The following is a 24,064-nucleotide window of genomic DNA, read 5'->3' as shown; positions in this document are numbered from 1 at the left end:
AAAGTAAGCCTATACTTCAAATCTGAAGTCTGGCTTTCAAAAACAGGATTCATTTTTGCAGCTTGTGACAACACAAACCAGGAAACAAATGTATCTGTAGCACAGCATTCCCAATCAAAATAAGCAGAGCACTTCTACACATGCGGCACTACCTAGGCACCCTCTGTTCTTTTACCCACACAGGAGCCTATCAGGAGTACTGTATCCACTCATGCCTCAGATCAATGGATTACAATGATGGTGTCACCAGGGAACGGTGTTTAGGAAAAGTAAGAAAAAAACATAAACAGCGCTCTCAGATGGGAAAAAGTTAACTTGCAGACATGTATGCAGCCCTGGGAAACAGGAGGAGAACCTGTAAATGCAGATAATCAAAAGAACAAACGAGGGTTGTGGGTGTCAGCAAACGGTCACTGTCAGGTCTGCTTGGGACAGTGTACGGGAGTCTGTGTGACAGTGACAGTGACCGTTTGCTGACACCCACAGCAGCGGCTGCAACAGCCCTGTCTATTGCCGACACCACAGGGGTCTCCCTGGTTCTCCTCTACACCGCACATAGCCTGCATTTTCCTAACGGCACTACGGACGAAGTCCCCTCTTCTCGCTCACACCTTTCTGTGGATGTACCTCTCTGAGCAGCACACCAGCCAAAGTCGGAATATCAAACCAATAGGAAAAAATTGCAGAAAATTCAAAAATGGCTTGGCCAGCTGATTTGAAAAATGTTCCGGAGGGCTTGGCAGCGAAAGGGTTAAAAATTTTCCTTTGCATGTGATTGGGTGTTCTTTTCAAAGTGACATTTCACTACATTCACCAAGTGAATGTAAACTCTTCCTGCAAAGAGCAATGTGCCTTTACTAAATCCACTCAGATGTGTTACAAACCTAAGCCCTGGTTCACTCCTAGGCTGCACCGTTTTTGCTCGTTAGCAGCATGTGGTTATTTGCACGTTTATGCACGTTGTGCACATTTGTATGCGCGTTTTAACCCGCATACATTAAGACACGTGTTTTGATTGGCAGCTCATAAACCATTGTGGGCAAAGGAAGAACACACGTATAAACGTGCAAAACACTCATGAAGATGTGAAACATGCTTCTGTTGCGCATTTTTGGGCATTTACAATGAGGTTTATGGGGAGGAAAAGCGCTTTTAACTGCCCAAAAAAAGCTTCTGTATTTTATTCAGGTGTCTGGCGTTTTCCTGCTAGGGCCACTAAAAATCATGGGATTTCTTGTGTTGGGCAGTTAAAAGCGCTTTTCGAACTGCTCAAAAACTTCTAGGTGTGAACCAGGGCTAAGCAATACAAACCTAGTGTATGATAAAAAATATATATATAACGGTCACCTACATTGAAAACCATATGTCAAACCAATCAGTGGATCTAGAGATATACATAGGTTGTTGTACCTGTATGCTGACCCCTTAAAATTAAGGAGTATTGAGGACACCCATCCATTTAAGGACCAACAGAGAGAAAGAGGTGGGTGAGGCACAGCCTTTCTTAATGATGTTGGTTATGTGTACTTGCTTAAAAGTACATTACTTCAGAATACAGCATTGTGCAGGAAACATATAGATAGGAAAACTTCCTGTGTATCATAGATAAGCATGCATATAGAGACTAACATTGCACTACAGCGCCTTTTACAGCTCAAGACACATAACAGTATATGCTTTTGCATTTCCAACACCCCTTCTCAACAGCATATGCATTGCTATATGACATTTATTTTCTCTTGAAGGAAACTGATGATCCTCTGGAAATTGCTTGGTGAGTGCATACGCAGTCATTTCTTCCGATGGCTTGCTCGAGTGTGCCTTAACAAATGCTACTTCACATTAATATGCTTGGCTAGGGTTAACCCTTTCTGATTGCGTCAGCTTTATACATCTCTGGTTATCTTCAAAGATCAGGATGGGGTTTCACATGTCTACGCCCATGTCCATCAAAAGCTGGCGAATCCATATCGCCTCTTGACAAGCGTGTGCTGCTGCTATGTATTCAGCTTCAGTTGAGGAAAGTGCAACAGTTGGTTGCTTCTGGCTAGACCAACTTATGGTTCCTTTCCCATGTTTGGAAGATGTAACCACTTGTGGATTTGCGGTCTGTTCAGTCTCCGGCCCAATCAGCATCCCCATATCCAACTAGTTTTGGATTTGACGCTGCTGGCAATTGAAGCTTAATCGGAATTGTTCAATTTAAGTATTGTATTACCCCCTTTACTGAGTTCCAGTCACACTGACAGGGTGCTGTGACTTTTCAAGAAAGTATGCCCATTGCTGCCACTATGTCTGGTCTTAAAACAGTGGCAAATGTAAAGTGGCTTTACAACTGCTCTGCAGTATGTGTCATTGTTGGGTAGCAAGTTCTCTGCTTTAATGCTTTTTGGTAGCCTGGTTCCATAGTTGTTTTTAACTTCCTTTGCATTTTGCATATGGAATTCTTCCAAAATTTCTAAAATGTTCTGACTTTCCCAGATAGTGACTGATGTTTCCTAGCTCTTTAATTTTAAAGATTTGGTTTCATTTGTGAACCAATTCACATATTAGCATAACTATATGCTATAACGAACTATAGTCCCCTTCTCGTTCAAAACAGGTTATGTCATCAACATAAATTGAGATGTAGATCGGTCTTCTTGATTCCTGGAATAAAGACAGGGATCTGCTTTGCTTCTTCTGACTCCCTGTTTTGTGAGTATTTCATTCACTTATTAATTCCACATTCTTGCAGATTGCTTGAGTTCATAGATGCTCTTTTTAAGTTTACACACCAGGTTGTGTCCTTGCTCAAATCCTGGTGGTTGCTCCATGTAGAGATCTTCCTTAATGTCTTCATATGGGAGAGAGGTCTAGGTGTTTCACTTGCATGCCCTTACAGGCTGCCATGCTAAGGAGTGTTTTGATGGTGGAGTGTTTTACTAAGGGAGCGAATGTTTCATCGTAGTCTTCTCCACATTCGATTTTTTTCCCATTCTGCTGCACTATTTTGTTCAGGAGTGTACAGTGTGGTTGTCTGGTGTACTATACCCTGTTTCGTCAGATATTATTCCACTTCCTTACTGATGTATTCCTATCCGTTGTCGGTGTGTATAATTCCTGGTTTCCGTTGGAATTTGTTGCTGGACACGGCTACAAACTCTATAAGGTTGACTGATTTTTCATTCATGTGCTTCATCAGATAAGTTGTGTACCTGGAATAATCATCAATGAACGTCCGGAGATATATTTTCCCGCCTAATGTATGAGCCCCAAGGGTGTATGAGCCCCATGTATGAGCCCCAAGAGTGTTTTTTAATTGAGTGGCCTGTGGAAGTGGGATTCGTGTGGCCTCTGCTTTTATATAGCATTTGCATGTCATAAGCATTTGGCAGGGCAGTACGATGATATCTTTTGATGAGCCTCTCTTTATAATATCCTTTATGGCTTCTGGGTTTCGGTGCCCTAGTTGTCTGTACCATAGATGTGTAAATTTGTTGTGTGGATTATGAGTGGCTATTTTAACTTGTTTGTTTGCTTATTGTTTCGAATTGTACATTCATCACCTTGAAATTTACCTGTGAGACCATTATTAGCACGGGTTTTCACTGATAGAAGGCTTCCTTCTAGGTCTGGAACATACAGTACATTTTTCACGAGGATATTCTGTTCGTCTCCTGGCGCTGTGATGCAGGTCAAGAATCCTTGACCGTTACCTTCTGCAGTAATACTTTTCCCGCTTGCTAGGAAACCTTTGTACTGAAATCAGTTTCTGTGAAGAAGGTCTCATCACTAGTCATGTGGCGTGTTGCGCCGGAGTCAATACCCCCATCCGCGCGGTATACTGTTCTGAGTCACTTTAAAGGTAGCACGCCATGATGTGCCTGGAGTTTACTTTGTAGCTGCCTTGGTCCTTTCTCTTGTAGGTGCCTCTCCTTTTCACTGCTCATCTTTTCAGAACGAACAGTCCTTTTTCAGGTGACAGTCTTTTTTACAGCAAAAACACGCTGTTTCTTTGTTTTGCTTTGCACTCTCATGCACCTTAAGGGCGTTCTAGTTTTCTTCATAGCATATTTTTTTCCTTCTGTCATACTCATCGATTAGTTTTCCTTTCGTGTATTCTAGTGTTAGTTCCTGCTTAGGTCTGGTTTATAGAGTATTAATAAGAGTACTGTATGACTCTGTAACGCTGCATAGCAGTAATTTACCACGTGGTTATCTTTAATTTCCTCCCTAATTGCACATGCACTACATTGCCAAAAGTATTGGGACGCCTGCATTTACATGCACATGAACTTTAATGGCATCTTAGTCTTAGTCCGTAGGGTTCAATAATGAGTTGGCCCACCCTTTGCAGCAGTAACAGCTTCAACTCATCTCGAATGTTTGACCATTCTTCCAGAAGCGCATTTGTGAGGTCAGCAGCCTAAATCTCTGAATGTAATAATCATTCCAACATTCAATTGTCAATGATGGAAAGTACACTCACTGGACAGTTAATCAGGCATACATACCCATTAACTATAAAGTGATGTACATGATGAGCACTAAATAACTTTGTAAAATTAAAATTATGTTTAGGTGGCACAATTGTGTTCCAAAAAAACCCCATTCCCAACACCCTTATATCACCACCAGCAACCTGACACAAGACAAGAAGGAACCATGGATTCACACTGAATACACAGGCTGCCAATTTAGACTAATTTTTCTGTTTTTAGCTGCATTTAGTGGAACCAGGCATGATCATCTTCTGCTGTAGCGCACTATGTTCAAGGTTCAACATGTGTTTTTAGAGATGCCCTTCCAAACACATATTTGGTAAACATGGTTATTGGAGAATTTCTAGACTTCCTGTCAGCTTAAAAAACGCTGCCCATTTTTCTCTTACCTCTCTCATGCAGGCAACCCAGTACACTATTCAGTCAGGCTTGTCAATCTATCAATTCTAGAGGCTTAAAGTAGTTACTAAGTAGCTACTCATTTCCAAGCTTGCTGAGCAGCTAAAAATGACATGTACTTTACAGACTTACTCCACTGCAATCAGGCAAATCGCACTTAACCTGGCAACCAAAAGAAGGTGCACTTTTCTAAGCTATATAATTGGGAGAGATAATGAAAACAGATCGCTAAGCAAGCCTACGAATGTAAAGTATCTCAATAAACTGTACCTATTTGCAAATTCATGACAAGAAAATGTTTTTCCAAAATAGAAACCCAATAACCTTCCCGGTCCTGTTATCCAGCTATCATTCATATGGAAAAGTAAACATTTGCACTTCCAAATGCAGCTCTCCATTGACCTCAGAAGAAGCCAAACTCAAGATTTTCCAATCCGCTATTCTCAGGGCAAAAGTTGAGTCCCATCAAACCGCTCTAAATTTACTTAAAAAAAGATCGGGTCAAAACAGTTGGGGTGGACTTGTAAAGATTTTATGGACAAACTAACAAAGTTTACACCATAGTAGCCCCTGCAATAAATCAACAATAAAAAAGCCCACTCATTAAAATTCTTCCTCCTCCCCCCTGGCAAACAACCCACAGCTATTCCATAAAATCGCAGAATCATTTAACTCACTCTTTAAGCTCTACACATCTCTACTACCATTTTTAAAAGAGTATCCTTAAATCCCTAAATCTCCCCAAAGATTGCACAGGTTTCCAAGCACAGCCTGACTCCAAAATCACTGAACAAAGGGGGCACTAGGCTACAAATCCTTAAAGCTTTCCAAATCTCTGGGTCTAGAGGAAGTCACCGTGTGGCCTAAAATGTGGAATATAACATGGGTGCAAAAATTGAAAAAAGGGCCTCAGTCATGAAGGGGTTAAATAAGAACTGATGAACTTCTGGAAGATATAAAACAACAATAAAACTAGGTAAGTTTGCAATAAAACCATTACCTGTATTTTATTTCTTTATTCATTTTTAGATAGAACTAGAATACCTGAATCTGCCGTGTCAGCATCCTGTTCAGTCCAACAATGCAGCGCTCCCACTGTTAGATGGAGGGTCAAACAGAGATCTAATGCCATTAAAACTGCTGTCAGTCAACAGTTTAAACATGCTTATAAGAGTAGAAGGAGCAGAGTGATGACCTCCTCAGTGAGCTACTTATACTTTGTTGTTTAATCATAGGATGGGGGCAGGTTGATGACCAAGCTGTACTGATTAACTGCAGCAGAGAAAAGAAGAGTCACTATCTGACAGGGGTGTCTGTAGTACAAGACTGGCTAAACACAGTTACAAATTTCTTGGCAGGTAAAGCAGTTAATCAATTGTGTATTTATCTATCTACTAGAAGTTGAGCATTAAATCCAGCTTGATGCAACATCAACACAAGCCCACATTACAATGCTGCCCAGAGTTTCTATGCCATTATTCTTATCTCTCTTTCTCTCTCTCTTCTAACATCTATCAAATCTAGTAACTCAAAAAGACCATAACAATAGATTTCAACCTCTTGTTTCCATTCTACCCCCCTTTTTTCTCCCACCACACTTAATAAATCAAATCTACAGAGGCTAAGAAGGTTTTCCTCCTATTATGCAACCATGCCTCCTACACCTAACTTGTGCCCAAGGAACTGTTGTACGAATTTTTTATAAACATTTGGTAAAATTGCCTTCTCTCACTCTCTTACAATCACAACAGATACAAGCTTTTTTTTCTGTACTGTTAATATTACTTTAAAATGTCTTTTAATAAGCATTACTGAAATAAAAATGTATTAGGCCTTCTCAGTTAGAAAAAGATAAATGTTCTGTAAACCATAGAAATCAATCAGAATTAGAGTGCATGTCAAGCCAAAAACTTTAATTTAAAATTTGGGACAGGGAAGGATTAGAACGATCAGATTTTTACTGCTGTCTATGGCTCTGTTACAGAGATTTTTCCCTCAGATCTGCAATAGGGACACAGGCAAAACTAAAAATGTGACAAGGGTTCTAGCCTTACCATACCCCACAAAATGAAAGCATTTTCAGTTCAGTTCTGTCTGTTTTACTGTTAAAAAGTTCCTCTTGTGTCATGCCTGGTAAAAATGTATTAGCAAGACAGGAAGTGAGGGTAGCAGTAAAAACAGCAATTCTAACCATTCCCCACTCTCCAAAACTAAGAAAAAGTTTTGGTTGGACATAAACTTTAATAAGTCACAAATCTCTCATCTTACTACAGTAAACTGAAATCTAATTGGTTACTGGTTAATTATAAAGGCAAGGTAAAGCAAGAATTCTAGATCTTCTTGATGAACAGGATTAAATTCCCTGACTGGATTCTCCTGCTGGCAGCATTCCGCCCAACATGCTTTGATCAGAAAATTGAAGGCGGAAAATTCTTGGACCAACAGTAAGTGCAGCCAATAAGTTGAAGTCACTGTTCATGTATTCTGACAGTGGCACACCTGCTGCTGTCAGAATACCACAGCCACAGTGGGAGATTCATCTATTGTGGAGCTATCATTAAGCGTAGATAGAGGAATGTTAGATTTTTTTTCTTTCAGCCCGCAGGCTGATCCAAAAAAGTCCAACAGTTTAAAGCTTAACTACAGCCATATAGATTTTTTTTTGGGATTGAGTGGAAGAGTTAAACTTGCGTCAGGTTTTAATTTCTATGACCACAAATAGACATTTTCCCCCACTTCCTGTCCCTGTGAAGCCCATACAAGAAAAGGGAGGGAGACAATAATAAAATGTTTGTTGAAGCGCTAACCTTTTACTACTCTACTAAAAAATGTGGTTTTGCCTTTGTCCCCGTTGGAGAGATTTCCCATTACTTCCTGTCCAGATAGAAAAGCAAGAAAATCTCCCCAATAGAGACAGACAGAAATAACTAGGGATGCACCGATTTATCGGCAGCCAAAACATATCGGTCGAAAATTGCACTTTTGGCATAATGCCGAAAGTGCCATTTTCCTGCCGATATATCGGCGCATCCCTGATTTCTTTCCTCCCCCGCTGGGCGCTGCTCAGCGGGGAGAAGAGAAAGTGACAGCCGGCCGAGCGCTGTGGTGTAGAGCACTGTGAGCGGTCGGCGTCTCCTCCCACACATCTCTGCCGCCTATCACAGTTCGGCAGAGCGGTGTGGGGGCGGAGACAGCGCTGTCACAGGAGGCTGGGCTTTCCTCTCTACACCGCTCGATCAGCCTCCTGTGACAGCGTGTCAGAGAGAAGAGCAGGCTACATACACTCAGTGATCGTTGAGTGTTTGTACATAATTGAGGACATGGTATGTTAACTATATCCTCAATTATGAATTAACTCCCATCCCATTAATTCCCGCATTCATTCATAATTGTAGTTATAGTAAACAAACAATGTTCTCATGTTATGAATGAACAGGAACACTCATAGAGGATTCCTGTTCATTGATAACAGGGGACACAGAAAAAGAAATTGAGGACTTTGTGTTCTCAATCTCATTTTCTATTTTAAAAGGGAAATATCACCCCTAATATTTAAAAGGGAAATATTTAGACCCCTAATATTTCCCCGAAGCCCCTAAAAGTAAAGTAAAAAATAAAAATATTTAATAAAAAATGAATTAATAAAAATAAAATCATTAAAAAGTTTATAAAAGATAAATAAAAATAAAACATTAAAAAAATGTGAAAAAATAAAAAACATTTTCGGTATCGGTTTTGGCCTAACATTTTTTTTAATTTCGGTTTCGTTTCGGTTTTAAAATTTCCATTTCTGTGTACCTCTAGAAATAACCCTTCCCTACTCTACCCAAAATAAAATATTTTGGCTGGAGATGGACTTAAAGGAGAACTATGAGGTGAGTGCTTTTCACTCATCCTCATAGTTCTAGCCGACCTGTGACAATGAAACTGTCACAGGTCGGCTCAGTAGATCGGGAAGTGAGCGAACACATACCGGCATTCGCTCACTTCTCGATCCTGTCATGGCAGAGAGCTGTGACAGTGGAGGGACTGGATTCCCCCCTCCCCGCTCCGATCACACCGAAATCCCACTGAGCACTTCCTCCATGTAGACAATGACTGAATGGCATTTGACCTCTAATATATTGTTTAGGGCAAGATGTGCTTCATCTTTATAGCTATTTAGTAGTTCTGACAGAAATATTCCTGATGATTTTAAGTGACCAAATCAAGTTCATATATTTTACAAGAAGTTACATTAACTTAAATAAACATAATTCTCATTAATCAGATGAAGTAGGAACATGATCACGGCACTGATTCACTGACCTCTGCACATGATGTTACATATTTTTTTATTTTTCATGATCAAAAAGAACTGTTCCACAATAACGGAACACAGTAAATATATATCTATATACACATACAAAAGGTAGGTGCCCATGCAAGTAAATGTACACTGTGATAGAAAGAATGAACACTACCTGTTATAAAAAGAAATATATTATTAATAGGCATCACATTTTGGTCAGACTATTAACTTTACAATTACCCCACTCAATGAATTTTGCTTTACTGGGTCTGATATAGGCTAATCTGCCTGCTTTGCCCTTGTGCTGGCTGACGGCAGTCGGATAGAAGTAGGTCCAAAGCAATCAGAGCGCCTGACGTTGACAAATGGCCATGCTGCGGCAGACTTGTGGAGAGGGAGGGAGGGAGGGAGCGGAGACACATTCACTTTAATCTCTTTCTTGATTAAATCTAAAGCCGTGCTGTTCTGACATCATGTGATTTGCTCACAAAGCATCGGCGCGTTACAGGATGCTGGGTATAAAATGTGAAATTTCCAGTTCCTTAAAGGGAGTAGAATAAGACAAAATCCACATGGAATAAACAGAAAAAAAACTCCCCTAATAATGTGCGGGTGCAATCACCCTAATCAGTTTGAGGTTCTATATTTTTACTATCGATTTCCCCTTATCACTATGAAGAGTAATTAGCAAAATTATAACTCAAAAGGAAGCTGAATGTGGATTAAAAAAAGAAACATATTAAATGTGAAATTGGTTTACATTGCAAGACTTTCTTAGCTGCTGGTATACTTCATTAGCATCCAAAGCACAGTGACAACATCTGGCAACAACCTAAATCTTCTCTATACAGATGGACTATATACCTGGCTGTAAAATACAACTGCTGGAAATAGTGGCTGTGTCAATGCACAGTAAAAGTGGGCCAGGTTTAACTTTGCATGCTACGGAGCACGCAACAAAGCTTTAGAAGCGAGCTGCATTTGAAGAAAAAAAAAAAAAAACAGGGAAGCTGAAACCCACAAAGAATTATTTGCTGCCTTTCTTCTTTATTGTTAGATTACCTATGTGCCTAAAGGCGGGACTCAAAAGGTAAACATAACACCAGGTAATAAAAAATGCAGGCGATGGAAGTGTCTTTTTCACCAGACTAGGCAAATATTTATGGCGTAGTTGACAAACTCGCGCCTAGTAAAAGAAGCAGCAGAGAGAGCAATTACCCTGATATTCATGGCTCACTTTGAATATTGCACTGAACATTACTCATAAATCTTTTACGAGAAGATCCCCTGAGCTCACTTAACAGCCAGTTTTAATCATGCAGTTGACACGGAGAAAATAACAAAATGTATTTTTTCAGTGGCAAATTAATTTAAGTTTGAACCTCCTCCTGAAGCACTGCTCTTTTCATCTCTCCTCTCTCTACATTTTTTTTTATTATTATTAGTAGCAGCGGAGTATTTCCTCCTACCCTCTTGCCGAGCCCAGTGTTACTGTGCGGGAGGAAGATTGTGGGGCGTAAAGACAATATAACAACACAAGCTGAGGATTCAAGAGAAGATGTTTAATGTTAAAGATGTAATATTTCTATTGAAGGGTGGTTGGCGAATGTGAAGGAGGATCCTCATCCGTGGATAGGTCAGGAAAGTTCTTATCATTAGACATACTTAAAAAAATATTTGTAGGGAAGACATTCTCCCTTTGTTAATAATGCAGTGTGGTGATGATGTGCAAATTATACTAGCCAATATCAGCCTGTAAAATACTGCTGACATGTTACTATGTGATAAGTACTGGGCATGATGCTTCTTGGTTTATGAAAGCCGAACTCTGGGCACAAAAAGATTAATTTAAATATATTATCCAATAGCCACAAAGGGTATAAATCCACTTTGTGTGCACCAAATTCCAGATATTACCATGTTAAAGTAGAGGCAATATTATCACTGTGCTGCACTTAGCCTGTGTAGACAGCAGAGATGTGCGTGGGACCCAGCAGGTCCACCCACTACAGACAGCCTGTAGAAGACTACAGGAGGGGGGTGGAGACAAGACCAGTCACCCTGCATAAGCAGAAAAAGCAACAGTGAAATTCCTGAACAGAGGGCAAAGTGCAGGAGCTTTTTCATGTCGGATTACTGCACAGCTCTGGAAGAAATACACAATGGACACCAAGTAAGAATATACAGTACATGGCTCTTGTATTTAGACAATATTTGTTTAGTCTGAATTTCAGCATTACATAATGCCAATTAGGTTGCAGCTGAAAATGATGGGTAAGAACAGTTTTTAAGAACATGCCAAAACAAAAATAAAAGGATGTGGCTAGCTTAGTTTAGTGAATGTGGTGAAGCTCTGTTGACTTCCATGATCCATTTCTGTGCAAGCCGAAAAACTGTTTTTATTTTATTTTTTATCTTCCTTGCATGTGATTGGGTATTCTTTGCAAAGTGCACATTCTATTTGTGTTTAGTAAATCAGGCCCTATAACTCCATGTTTCTAAAACCTAACCACTTTAGAGCTTCAATTATATGATTATACAGTAGGACTGGGTCTAGTATAGCCTTCCAAAATACATGATGGTAAGCTGCAGTCCAGTGTCAACTCTCCTTACAACTACAACATGTAAGAATATGAATAATATCATCTGAGAACTAGTCATATTACTGGTGCACAAGTGGATGATAGATTCCACTGGGAATGTCCAAATTAGGACAAATTTAGGCTAATGGTTAAATCCGAGTGTTAGCATGCTGGTGACAATTTCAGCAATAGATCAGTACAAGGCATTACAGAGCTTTACTACTGAGCAGCTTCAAACAATCAAGTCATGGCAAATAAGAGAGATAAGAGAGAATAATATGTACCCTGAATCAAAGTCACTTTTATGGTTGAAACAAAACAAACGGTATACGCTTAAAGGAAACCTGTGCTGACTGAAATATAGAGGCTGCCATTGCTGACTTCCTTTCAAAACTGTTAACTGCCAGTTTGTCTCTCTGAGTTAGGGCACCATTTTCCGGACCAGATCTGGAACTCAGTGCATTGGTTTTTACCGCAATTTTGGTGCGTTTTGGAGCTTTTTCTTTCTTTTTTAAAATGGGCTTTCAGATGCATTCCAATGCGTTTGCATGCATTTTTGATGCATTTCCATGCATTCCAGACAGACAAAATGAGAGGTGCAGTATTGTACTGGTCTGGAACAGACTGCGCTGCTGTGAACAGAGGCCTTAAGGCCCATTCCCATCATTTAATCTCCAGACCAGATTGTTTCCGGACCCAAAATGCATCCTTCTGTATCCCTATGCTATTTATGGCCTCTGTTCACACCACCGCAGTCCATTCCAGACCAGAATACTGCATATCTCATTTTGTCTGGTCTGGAATGCACTGGACCGCATGGAAACGCATACAAATACACTGGAAAGCACCTGAATGCTCATTTTAAGCTTAAAAACTAATTTTAAAAAAAGGTCAAAAAAATGGTGCGAACCTGCCCTTAAAGTGAAACTAAACTCAGAAGTTAAATATTAAAAATGAATTCACATACCTTAACTATTAACAAAAAATCTTATTTGTGTATCACTCACCTGTAGATCCTCAAATCATCTCTGAATTCATGCTGATACTGTCCTTCGTTCTGGAGGGTGGCTAGTTTGTTCTCCATGGTCCCTGTGTGTGTTGTAAAGTAGCCAGCGCTCCAAGCTCACTCCCGTGATGGACTAAAATCTCATGTTTAGTTAGATAGTTTGTAATTAAGTTATAGTTCATCACAGGAGTGAGCTTGGAGTGGTGGCTACTTTACAACACACACACAGGGACCATGGGGAACAAAAGTAGCCACCCTCTACCAATTCAGAGATGATTTATGGATCTACAGCTGAGTGATACACAAGCTCAATTTTGGTTAATATGGTACTTGAATGTATTTTTGAAGATTTAACTACTGAGTTTAGTGTCAATTTAAGTGCTCTGAGTTACTGACCTAGAACAACAATGCAGTAGAGTAAGTCGGAGAGAAGCAGGAATTCCTGATCTGTGTATTTTTTCCGGGTCCATGACTGAAAAAGTATTGAACTCATAAAGGATGATTTACCAAAGAAGTTGAGAACCTTTACTGAAAAAATAGTGTAAATATTCACTTAAGTCAAGAGTGTTGTATGCAAATGTGCCAACAAAGAACATGTTGATAGTCAGAGAAAACAGAATGATAATCAATCTGTTGCTGCTCATTCATTATGAAGTCAGCAGGCTGGTGGTGGAAAGATGACACCATTGTATTCCTTAAAGTGTATGTAAATCCCAGAAATTAACTTCTCATTTTTGTTCCCTTCCAGTCTGCTTATTATACCATTGATAATGTTTTATAATATCTATTTTATAAGTGCAAAATAAACATGTTGATTTTGCAAGAAATCTTGAGAGCTGAGAACTTCCTGTGCTCCCTGCCTGTTTTGGAAATGAGCAAGGGGAGGAGAAAAAGAGAGGTTTGTGTAAGGTAAGGTTCTTTGTAAGGTAAAAGAAATGAAGTAGGCGGGGCTGACAAAATGTGCTTAGGAATTAGCTTAGCTTAAATGTAAATTCTTGTCGGACATCATGGATTATGTCTTTCTTAGAGACTATAATGTAGTAAAGATTAATTTCTAATGTGTGTATTTTCTACCGAGTTTAATGACTGACTTTAATGTAGCAACTTTGATGGGTCACCCATGTAACTGGAATTTGTTTGGCTTTCGTGGACTTTTACATTAGTACGGCTCATCTTTGCGAGGGCCTTGTTCCAGTGTGATACGGATATTTTATTGCTTTACATGTTAATACATTGTGCTGATAACTTTGTGGTTTTGAAAGTGTTACACCTACCATTGAAGGTTGTGTACTGTGAATATCAATAAAGAGGTTTTAATAGATTAGTTCTAAGCATAAAAATCCTAAATCAATATTGTGAGAATAATTTGTAAATAATTCAATAAATATAATTTTTCCACTTTCCCAAATGTTCTGTTATCGCACCTACTTGACATTCATTTTGGCCAGATCATTCACCAAGTCTGACACATATCATGTGATGTTCAAAAAGGAGAAAAATAACTATACCTGTTATTTCTAAGTAAAATTTGTGGCATGATTAATATGATGAAATATGCAATCATAAGCATGAAAAAGTAACTGCCCCCTGCCTTTTATCAGCCTAATTAAGAGGGTAATTAGAGTCATCTGTCTGAGTGCTAGCACGCTTGGTTTGGCTTAGCTCTGTTCAATATTATTCTCAGGTTCTTAAACTTTTACTAGAAAAAGTCAAGTCATTTGGAAAAAAAAAATTCAAAGAGGCATATCATGCCAAGAAAGGATATTTTTGAAGACACTGAAAGAAAAGTTGTTGAAGTCAGGACAGTTTTATTCAGCCACTTTATGCATTTATAGACTGCATAAAGTGGGAGTACAGGCAATGTGAAGAATTTCACTGCTGTGACTATCTTTTGATTCATAATTTTTTCAGCACTCACGGTGTATATTATTTTCCTTACAATTGTGATAAAATTTGAACCAAAACAAAAATGTGTTGGAAATGTATTTATACATACGTGGTTGCCCATCCTTATCTTGAAGGAATCTCTCCAAAACAGTGCGTGCAATAAGAGCTGGAGAAAAGTCCACCTGAAAAAGAAATCAGATTGTTCATAAGGCCACTGCCCTGCTTCCGCTAAAACCCAAGTTATACAGCAAAGCCTGGGAACTCTAAACATATATAATCTGCTTTAAAGGGAAACTATAATGAATTTTGGTCCATCTGATTTAAATGTATTTCTGTATATCAAAACAAAAGAGAGATTGCTGTATTTCAGTAAAACCTCCAAATTAAGTGTTCAGGAGTAGAGATGAGCCTGAGCTTGGTGTGAACCCAGTTCCCCTGAATTCGGCCAAGCCTGCCCAAAACTGTGACCCCCTCCTCCCAGCCTTATCAGATGTTGAGAGGCACATTCCCCACCCCACAGCTATACGTCACAGAGGGGCAGGGAATGCCCCGCTGCAAAATGCCACCACTGATTAGCAGGGAGGGGGAAGTGCTGGTGACACTTTTGAGCAGGCTTGGGCAAACTAGGTTAACACCAAGTCCAGGCTCATCTCTATTTAGGAGGGATGGGGAAGAGTCACAGTTCTGACTCATTCAGTTGTGTATGCAAATTTAAGTTTGAGATACTGAGCTCTGTAAACAATAATAATATTTTTAGCGTTAAAAGTTAATTTTTTTAATTTTTGTACATTATTTTTATGGAAAAACTACCTTAAATTGTAGTATACTGTTTCCCGGGCTGTAAAGCAGGTACCTAGCTATATATCATGCAGCTTAATATTTTTGAGTACCTCAGAAAGTCTACAACCAAGCAAGGAAATACTGGTTATTTCCTACAGATCTGACAGGTTGACAGGTCAGCAGAGGAGCACAGGGGAGAAAAACATTACTATTCCAGGAGGTGGGCTATAACGTGAACAATCATTTTTGCCCTTAATGGGCAAAATTACAGGTTTACTTTAATGTGATGGAAAGCCTGACTGACCCACCCTTGCTACCAATTATTTTAAAGACATCTATATTTCCAGCTGACAAGGTTTTACACCCAGTCAACCAACATATTATTTAACAGAAGGAAATTACAACTTGGTAGAGACCAAAAATGATATAGAGCTTATGCACGTCTCACGTAGGAGGTCGAATATGTCCCATTAGCTGTCTGGACCATATATAGGCAGGAGTCCGATTGGCATCTTTGCAATTGTTCAAGTAACCAATGACAGTAACTTCATCACAGTGATATTTATAGAATATGGATAGAGTTGGGATCTGGTAGTTAATTTTAAAAAAAAGCAAACAGAATGTGTATTGCTCAAACAATTCTGCAGACTGTTTTAAGAAATGGCTATTTAAACAGGCTGCATAAGGAGCCTTTTAATGACTCTGCTAATGAAGTTCTATGACATTGCTGCACAGCTTCTTAGCTGACCTGTGTTCTGTCAAAGGTGCTTCAAGCTGGTTTGTTTTTGTCAAAGGTGTCACTTTTAAATGGCTGTCTAGCACAGACATGAGATTTAAACCTGTTTTTGTCACTGACTTGTGACTTTTGGAGAAATTAGGGTAAGACTGTGTGCAGTACGGCTTTCTCCATTCCCACCACCCAGTTTAGGGTTTGTCAAGTTTTATTAGCATCACAACCCTGTACCTAACTTAAAAAATCTGCAGGTAAATGGCTTTAATTGTATTGACTTTCAATGTGCCTTTAAATTAGCTATACAATTTAGCTACTCCAGAGAGAGACAGTTCCTTAGCATACCCCCCTTCCTCTTTGCATGATATAGCACTCTCTTCTACTGGAAGTGTCTAACTACTCTCTGTGCTGGCCCAGCTCATCCTCCCCTCTCCTCCCATCTCTTTACATAACCTTTTATGCATGTGCTGGGAGAGAAGTTATAGGCTCTGATATTGCTGACTTAATTCTATGAATACTACTTGCTTTGCTGTCTCTAGCTTCAGGATTTTCTGAGTCACTGACCTGGAGCACATGTGTAGAAAAGGAAAGTCAAAGTGAAGTCAGAACACCTGATCTGCATACTTTGACAATACAGTCTGTATTTAGTTGGGGAGCATTCCATTCACTCCTTGTCCGGTAAACACAATTATATGTAAGAGGATATCTGTACAAAGAGAGTGGAAGTCCCATCAAATATGACAGTGGTCACCAGGGCAAATACATGTCTTCCCAGTGGTGACACAGAAAGCTATAAAAACCTGACAGGAGATTCCACACTTCTCCTCCCAATCCAAAAAAATAAAGTTTTTGGTTTTAGATATACATTAAAGCCACAGGATGAGCATGACAGCCAGATAACTCGTATTCTCCAAAGAAGAAATACGCAATGTCAGTCTTCATACTTTCTCATTACAGGTTTTTTTATTTTGTAAAGCTTAATGGCCTCTTTAAATAACAAAGCCACTATATATATCTGGATAGATAGATAGATAGATAGATCGATCGATGTGTGAGGGAAAGTTCAGTAAGGTCATGTGACCTTAGGGCTTGTTGTTGAAGTCTCACTCTCCCTCTGAAACAGGCCCAGCAATAAAGCTTGAAGGATGTCTGGGGAGTATGTTTTTGAGGCAGATGCAGTGAACATTGCACTCCACACATAACATCTGTAACACCATTTCGCCACCATGATACTGTACGGTAATTTCACCAGCTGGTGAATGTACCCACATATGTTTTTTACCTACTGTGGTTTTTTTCGCTTATTTTTAAATGTATAAATATCATATCTTTTGTATTGCAAAAGATTTTTGCAATAAATGTATTTCTAAGATTTTATTTTTGAGGTCCTGGAATTATTTCTCAAAAGCCCCTTTTTCTTTTCTCCCTCTGGGTACTTGCACACCCCATTGTGGAAACATCCTATTTTTCCTATACTATAACCCGGGGTGCGAAACTTCCAGCACCTCTACACTTCACTTGCGATACATGTCTACTAATGTTATCCTCTGTTTGTACTGGTACATGCTGAACAAATCAGAACATGTAAAAATCCTGTTTTTTAGCAATTTTCTTAATTTTAACGGTGAAATAACTGTTGCACTTTGCTATAGCGGTGCTTTGTAATATTGTTAATGGGTGGTTTGGCAGATTAAACTACGATCCTGTCAGAAGGATTGCAGATTATCACAAAGGATGTCATTGTGCAGCTCAGAATACATTCCCCACATTGCTTTCTCAACTGATCACTGAGATAACTTATCTCAGCCTTTCACACTGTTACGTGAGATAAGTTTTCTTTTCGCAGGTTATTAAACAGCCTCTGTGCAGCCGAGAAAAACAAAGAGATCTGCTGAGTAAAGTTAACTCGTGATAAAGCTAGTTTTATCACAGTTTATTAAACGTACACCATAATTGGTTTAATGGAAACAAATCTCAATGCTTGTTTTAGTTGCTATAATTCCAGAGGTTCTTTTCACAAGTTACTTTTGTAGAAGTGCCTGCAAAAAAGGCAAAAGACTAAACAGCCACAACCAATTAAGTTTAAAAAATACAGCAAAGCAATTTTAAACCTTTTTATCTGTTTTGCATTAAATGCACCTGATAAAAACCAAGAATAAATATGCACATATTCAAAACTGAAGCAAAATTACAACAGCGTTAAAACATTAACACACGCTGACATCACAGACATATTCACGACATGTAAAGATGCATAGACGTAGAATACACAGATTAACATATTTCTCATAGAAGAACCAGCTCTGGAATTACACTCCGTAATCCAATCTACATCCTCAGACACTTCAGTCACTGAAGGCTCCTTTGTAAGTGTTGGAGCAGAGACAGTGACTTGCTTGAATATCCCCGCATAATGAATATCCTGACAGCTTTTCAAGGCTAATAATCACAGCATCCTTTCATCTTGATTTAGAAACTAGGAAGAAGGCTTTGAAATGAGTGCACAGATAACTTGTTTAGTTGCTCAGTGTGTTTGTCTTTCCTCTGCTGTCATCTCGCCCCATAGAGGATAACCTGAGTTGTAATACCCTCTCCTGCAGAGGGCCGGTGGAAATGTTCCACAGCGTTTCATATCAGTGTATGAGTTACTGCCAGCTGCGTGTCTGACCTCATTGTTTCGCTTAAGCTTGGAACAGGAACAGGTATTTATTCTGCCATACACCAATTTCACTGTCGAATGAGGTATCACATTTAATAAGCTCTAGTTATCCACGGAGGCCAGACTGACAGTATTCAGAGTGGCCATCAAAAACCATTAGTATGTCTTACCTTATAGTGAATGTGTCACCAAAAATATATTTGTTTAAACTAATTAGAGTGATACTATGTTATTTAAAGCCCAACTCTCCATTTTCTTTTTGTTTTTAATAGAGTAGGAACCTCTGTACAGGTTTTGATTGTTGTCTGATACCCTATGGGAGGGAGGATCTACTTGTGAAACCAAGACAAAAATGAACGGAAGAGGGTCACCTGGACAGGAAGGCAGAGACAGATATAAGATTTTGGTAATCCCACCCCCTCACCTGTCTATCATAAGCCCCAGAACAGGTGAGATTCTACTCTTCTGAGGGCAGAAGAACACTCTTTTAAAGATAATAACAAATGGGGGTATATTTCTAAAGCAAGTACATGTGTTTTGAATGACAGTGATGACTCAGATGCAATGAATGTTTGGTGAAAGTCACATTTACGGATTTATACATATATTCTATGATTTCTGGGATGGCAGGGGAAAATAAGCCTTAAAAGGAGAACTATGGGGTCAGGGCTTTTCCCCATAGTTCTCCTAAGGGTAACGTGAGGACACACACTAGCGTCCTCCCGTCACCCTAAGCTCAGTATACCGCGAGCTACAGCTCGCGATATACTGAGACACCGCAGCCGGGACGGATCCCAACAATACTGTCTGGATCCGCCCAGCTGCGGGATTGACAGCTGGCTCTGCCTATCCAGAGGCAGAGCCAGCTGTGCCCGCCCCCTCCCCCATCCGTTTCACCAGTCAGCGCTGGAGGATCGGACGGGGGGGATCCCTGCCTGGAGCCGTGACAGTCACGGCTCTCTGCAGGGATAGATCGAGAAGTGAGCGAGCGACAGTATGTGTTCGCTCACTTCCCGATCTACTGAGCCGACCTGTGACAGTTTCATTGTCACAGGTCAGCTCAGATTTTGAGGCTAAGTGAAAATCAGTCCCCCCTAATAATTCTCCTTTAATAAATCACTCCCAAATAGCAAACAATGTTTGTAATAACTCATATCACCATTTGTGTGCATGTTTATGTCTGCAGAGCAAAAAAAAAAAGTGAGAGTAAGCAGAGATCGTGCATAAGGCAATTCCTGGACACTCACAGTGGTCCAAATAATCTACATGATTTATCTCTAGTTTTTCCCTGGAATTAGATTGTAAGCCCTCACGGGGAGGGCCCTCCTTAACATCTTGTCTTGAATTGTATTGTAATGTCTTCCTTATATTGTACAGTGATGCGCAAACTGTTGGTGCAATATAAATCCTGTATAATAATAACAACAACAATAATAACAACTATCGCCCTGAAAGTATTTGTTGCATGCTGGTACTCAACACATGAGGATTTTAGACAATCATCACATGTTGACAGAAAGCAGCGTTGGTGCTTTCTCTGGCTCACCAATCTGGCCACTAGGTACCTTTGCTGCCAATCACAAGGGTCACTTAGCATTTGACTTGGCATGTCTTGGTTCTCACAGAAATCCAACAAAACTCTTCAAAAAGAAGTGGCTTGTCATTACCAAGTACTGTGCAGCATTATTGCTGAGAAGTATTAAACAATACCAGTGCCTTGTACTGATGAAAAAAATCACAACTGACAACTAGACTGGCTGGAGTATATCTTTAAATATGCTTACAAAATGAAATACTTATGCATCTTGGAGAAAGCACTTCTCCTGGATCCAACAGCAGCTGGTCATGTGGGATCTTGAATTAGCATTTTCTCCAAGGGCTCTTATTATCTACTTCAATTTAGGGTTGGGGGTGTTATCTCACTTTGGTCTACTTTGTATTTTTCAAAAACAAAATAAATCTGTAGAAATGGGAATTTATGCATTAAAAATAATTAGAAAGAAAGCAGTGGCGACTAGTTTACACCACCTTTCCAAATGATTACTTCTGTTTTTTTCTTCCCCGGCATGTTTACATTTTCCTCCATTGATGGGGTGTAAATATTAATGCAAAGTCTTAGGCTTTAAGATGGCCTTGTGTGTATACAAAGATGTAATCAGAGAAATATATACAGGAGCTCAGGTAAAAAATATAGGACTGTGTTGAGATGCATGCAAAACAGCATCCGAGGACAGAGCTGCAGATTTAACTGGCCTTCTGCAACCATACCCTGCCACTATGTTATACATCTCTCATCAGATTTTACAGTTTTCACTGATTAAATATATATTGACTCATAAAGTAGCGCCGTTACATCAATCGTCAGCAGATGCAGAGAGGTGTCATTTAAATATTAAGTATCATATAAAAATGGCAGCTTGATTGTTTGGAGGTAATAATGTGCTACTGGTTATTGCAACATTTCCCTAATGCATTAAGCAGCGCTCACTAGGAAGACACAACAAGGCCCAGGGCTGGGAGAAGGGGCTGTGCTCAGGAAACTGAACAGTTAAGGTGGTGGGAGGAAGAGTGAGACCTTAGGAACTGAATTAAATCTGAACATATACTGCACTGTATAATTCATGTTGCGCTTTTGTTTCTGTTTCTCTTGCAATGCAGATATTATAGATATTTGTTTTATAAGTATGTCCAGTTTCTAAGGGAAATTTGTCATAGAACAACTTGACAGAGTTTAGGTAAACATGGGAAATGTTTGTGCCACCTATAGAAACAATGTTAATACATCCCACAACATTTTAAAGCGTATTTAAACCCAGAAACAAAAATGTAATATATCGCAGTATACCAGTCTTGCATTTATTTGTCTGCATTAGATTTTTTTTTTTGAAGGCTTTATTTTCACCTGATAATCCTACAAACACTATTCTTTTCTTAGGGTGGCTACATTCACTCCTCCACTGTATTCATGGAGGGAACCAACGAATGCTACCCAGTCTTTTTCTCTTCATCTTCATTACTTGGGGGTTATAGGATTAGTGGTTTACACAAGAAAGATTGAATTGTTTTTTGCTTACACAGAATGTGACAAGAACACAGTCTTTCTAGCATTTTGTTTTTGGGTTTAGATTCTGTTGTAAAGCCGACAGTCGGCTCTACAAGTTTAAACAGAGTCCCGGCGGCAAAAGTCGCCGGGAGTCTGTTTAAACAGCCCCGATGCTGGCGACGTACACTGTACGTCGTCAGTCACGAAGGGGTTAATACATATAGAAAAAACATGACAGTTAATTAAAACATTAAATGATCATTAGAGCCAGGGTCTGTCCCTATTCCAAATGTAATGGGAATCTGGGCTGCGATTAACCTGACCTTTACTTGGTATTGCTTCTGTTTACTGTTGGGTTTCCTCTAAGTTCTGACTATTGATTACTTCTGCTTGTAGTCAGGAAGTGTCCTTAGCAGCTAGAGAAGAAACAATATTATTGAGATTCAAAGACTTATTGCACTCTTTCAAATCACAAGGATGTTTATTGCCAGTAATGCATGCTGGGGAAGGCTGTAAGTATTTGGGGTGACCTTGGAGAAGGGTTTTCCCTCTCAGGGTGCTGCCTGAAAAGGATGCCAGTGTGAGTTGGTTCTTTTTCCTCCTGGGCTGTGGCTTAGAGAGGAGGTTGTGTTGAAGGTTTTTCACCTCCCAGGACTGCTGCCTCGGGAAGGTGTTTTGGCAAAATTGCTGCCTGGTCCTCGGGAATTTGTGCTGCCCTACTGGAGAGTACATTCAGATGGAGTGGAGCAGGAAGATAGCTGCTTGTGTTGAGAATATTGGGAAGAGGCTTTGCTGCTGAATAGTGTCCTGGAAAGCTGGGTACAGGCTGCTGCCGGTGGACATTGTAGAAAGTACTTGCTGCTTATCCTAGATGGTGCTTGTGCTACCGGGTTGTGTTTAATAGTCCACAAGTACAAATTGCTAGTTTCAGCTAAAAGGCCTGTATCAAATGTTGCTAGAAGAGAAGTTTTGGGCCATTTTTGCCTATTTTTGTGCACCCTGTGCCCTAATCCTCTCTCCTGGAGTTTATGGTGCTTTAATAAACTCTTTAAATGCTCCAAAGTGACTGGTGCCCAGTTTCATTTTTACCTGACAACAAGCCAAGGATTTTTCCATAAGAGTTAAAACGATAGACTAGAGGCCACCTGGGGGGTCCTCCTCAGACACCCAGGTTTAAGGGGATGCTACAGTCAATAACCACACAAGTAAAAACTGTCTTTCTGCCTCTGTCACTTATAGACACGGGCGTATTGTGCCTACTGGCAGTTTCAGCCCACTCCAAAGCATGCATTGGAGTGGAACTCTTTGCAGAACAGCTGTGGAGATTCAGCAATTGCCCCTGTTGCAAAGTAGTCACCTTCAATCTAACCATTGAGGAGCATGTAGGCAGGCATAAAGTCCCACATATGGACTGCTATACACTGAGTTGCCAAATTATTATGACCACCCCATCAGTACTTCATTGGGCCACCTTTTGCCTTCAATACTGCGGCGATTCTTCTTGGCATTGACTCCACGAGATGTTGAAAGGTGATGCAAGGAATCTGACACCATGCCTGATGAATAGCACTGCCCAGTTCTGTGAGATTTGATGGTTGTGGAACCAGCTGCCTGATGGCTTTCAACTTCGTCCCACAAATGCTCAATTGGATTTAGATCTGGTGATTGTGGGGGCCACCTAAGCAAGGTAAATTTTCCCTCATGTTCTTGAAACCACTCCTGCACAATACGAGCACCGTGGCATGGTGCATTGTCTTGTTGGAAGAAGCCATCTCCATTGGGATACGCCATCAACATGATAGGATGAACTTGATCAGCAACGATACTTTGGTATGTTGTGCTATTCAGACGTTGTTCCACACGAATTAAAGGGCCCAAATCATGCCAGGAAAACATGCCCCAAACCATAACACTGCCCCCACCAGCTTGAAGGGTTGTACTCATGCATGTGGGGTGCATGCTTTCATGCTGTTCCCGCCAAATTCTCACTCTGCCATCTGCATGATGCAACTGGAAACGTGATTCATCGGACCACATGACTTTTTTCCAATGCTCGACTGTCCAATCCTTGTGTTCCTGTGCTAATTGGAGACGTTTTATCTTGTTAACTGCAGACAGCAAAGCTGTTCGAACAGGCCTTCGGCTTCCATATCCCATACGATGTCGCTAATGGCCATAATTTGCATGTTCAGACCCAGATTTT

The 24,064-nt window shown here is 40.0% G+C and overlaps 1 protein-coding gene across 1 annotated transcript in view; it reads right to left on the bottom strand.

Moving 5' to 3' along the window:
• CUNH15orf41 (chromosome unknown C15orf41 homolog) overlaps positions 1-24,064 on the bottom strand; it is a 307,340-nt gene that overhangs the window by 192,738 nt on the left and 90,538 nt on the right. The window contains exon 6 of the mRNA XM_018562822.1: positions 14,759-14,831. Coding sequence (XP_018418324.1) covers positions 14,759-14,831 — 73 coding nt within the window. The remainder of the gene's footprint in view (positions 1-14,758; positions 14,832-24,064) is intronic.

Source organism: Nanorana parkeri, unplaced genomic scaffold (genome assembly GCF_000935625.1).
Source record: "Nanorana parkeri isolate BGI_ZX_2015 unplaced genomic scaffold, ASM93562v1 scaffold602, whole genome shotgun sequence".
Taxonomy (NCBI): Eukaryota; Metazoa; Chordata; class Amphibia; order Anura; family Dicroglossidae; genus Nanorana; species Nanorana parkeri.
Note: the sequence above shows the minus strand (reverse complement) of the source record. Positions and strands in the feature narration are given on the sequence as shown.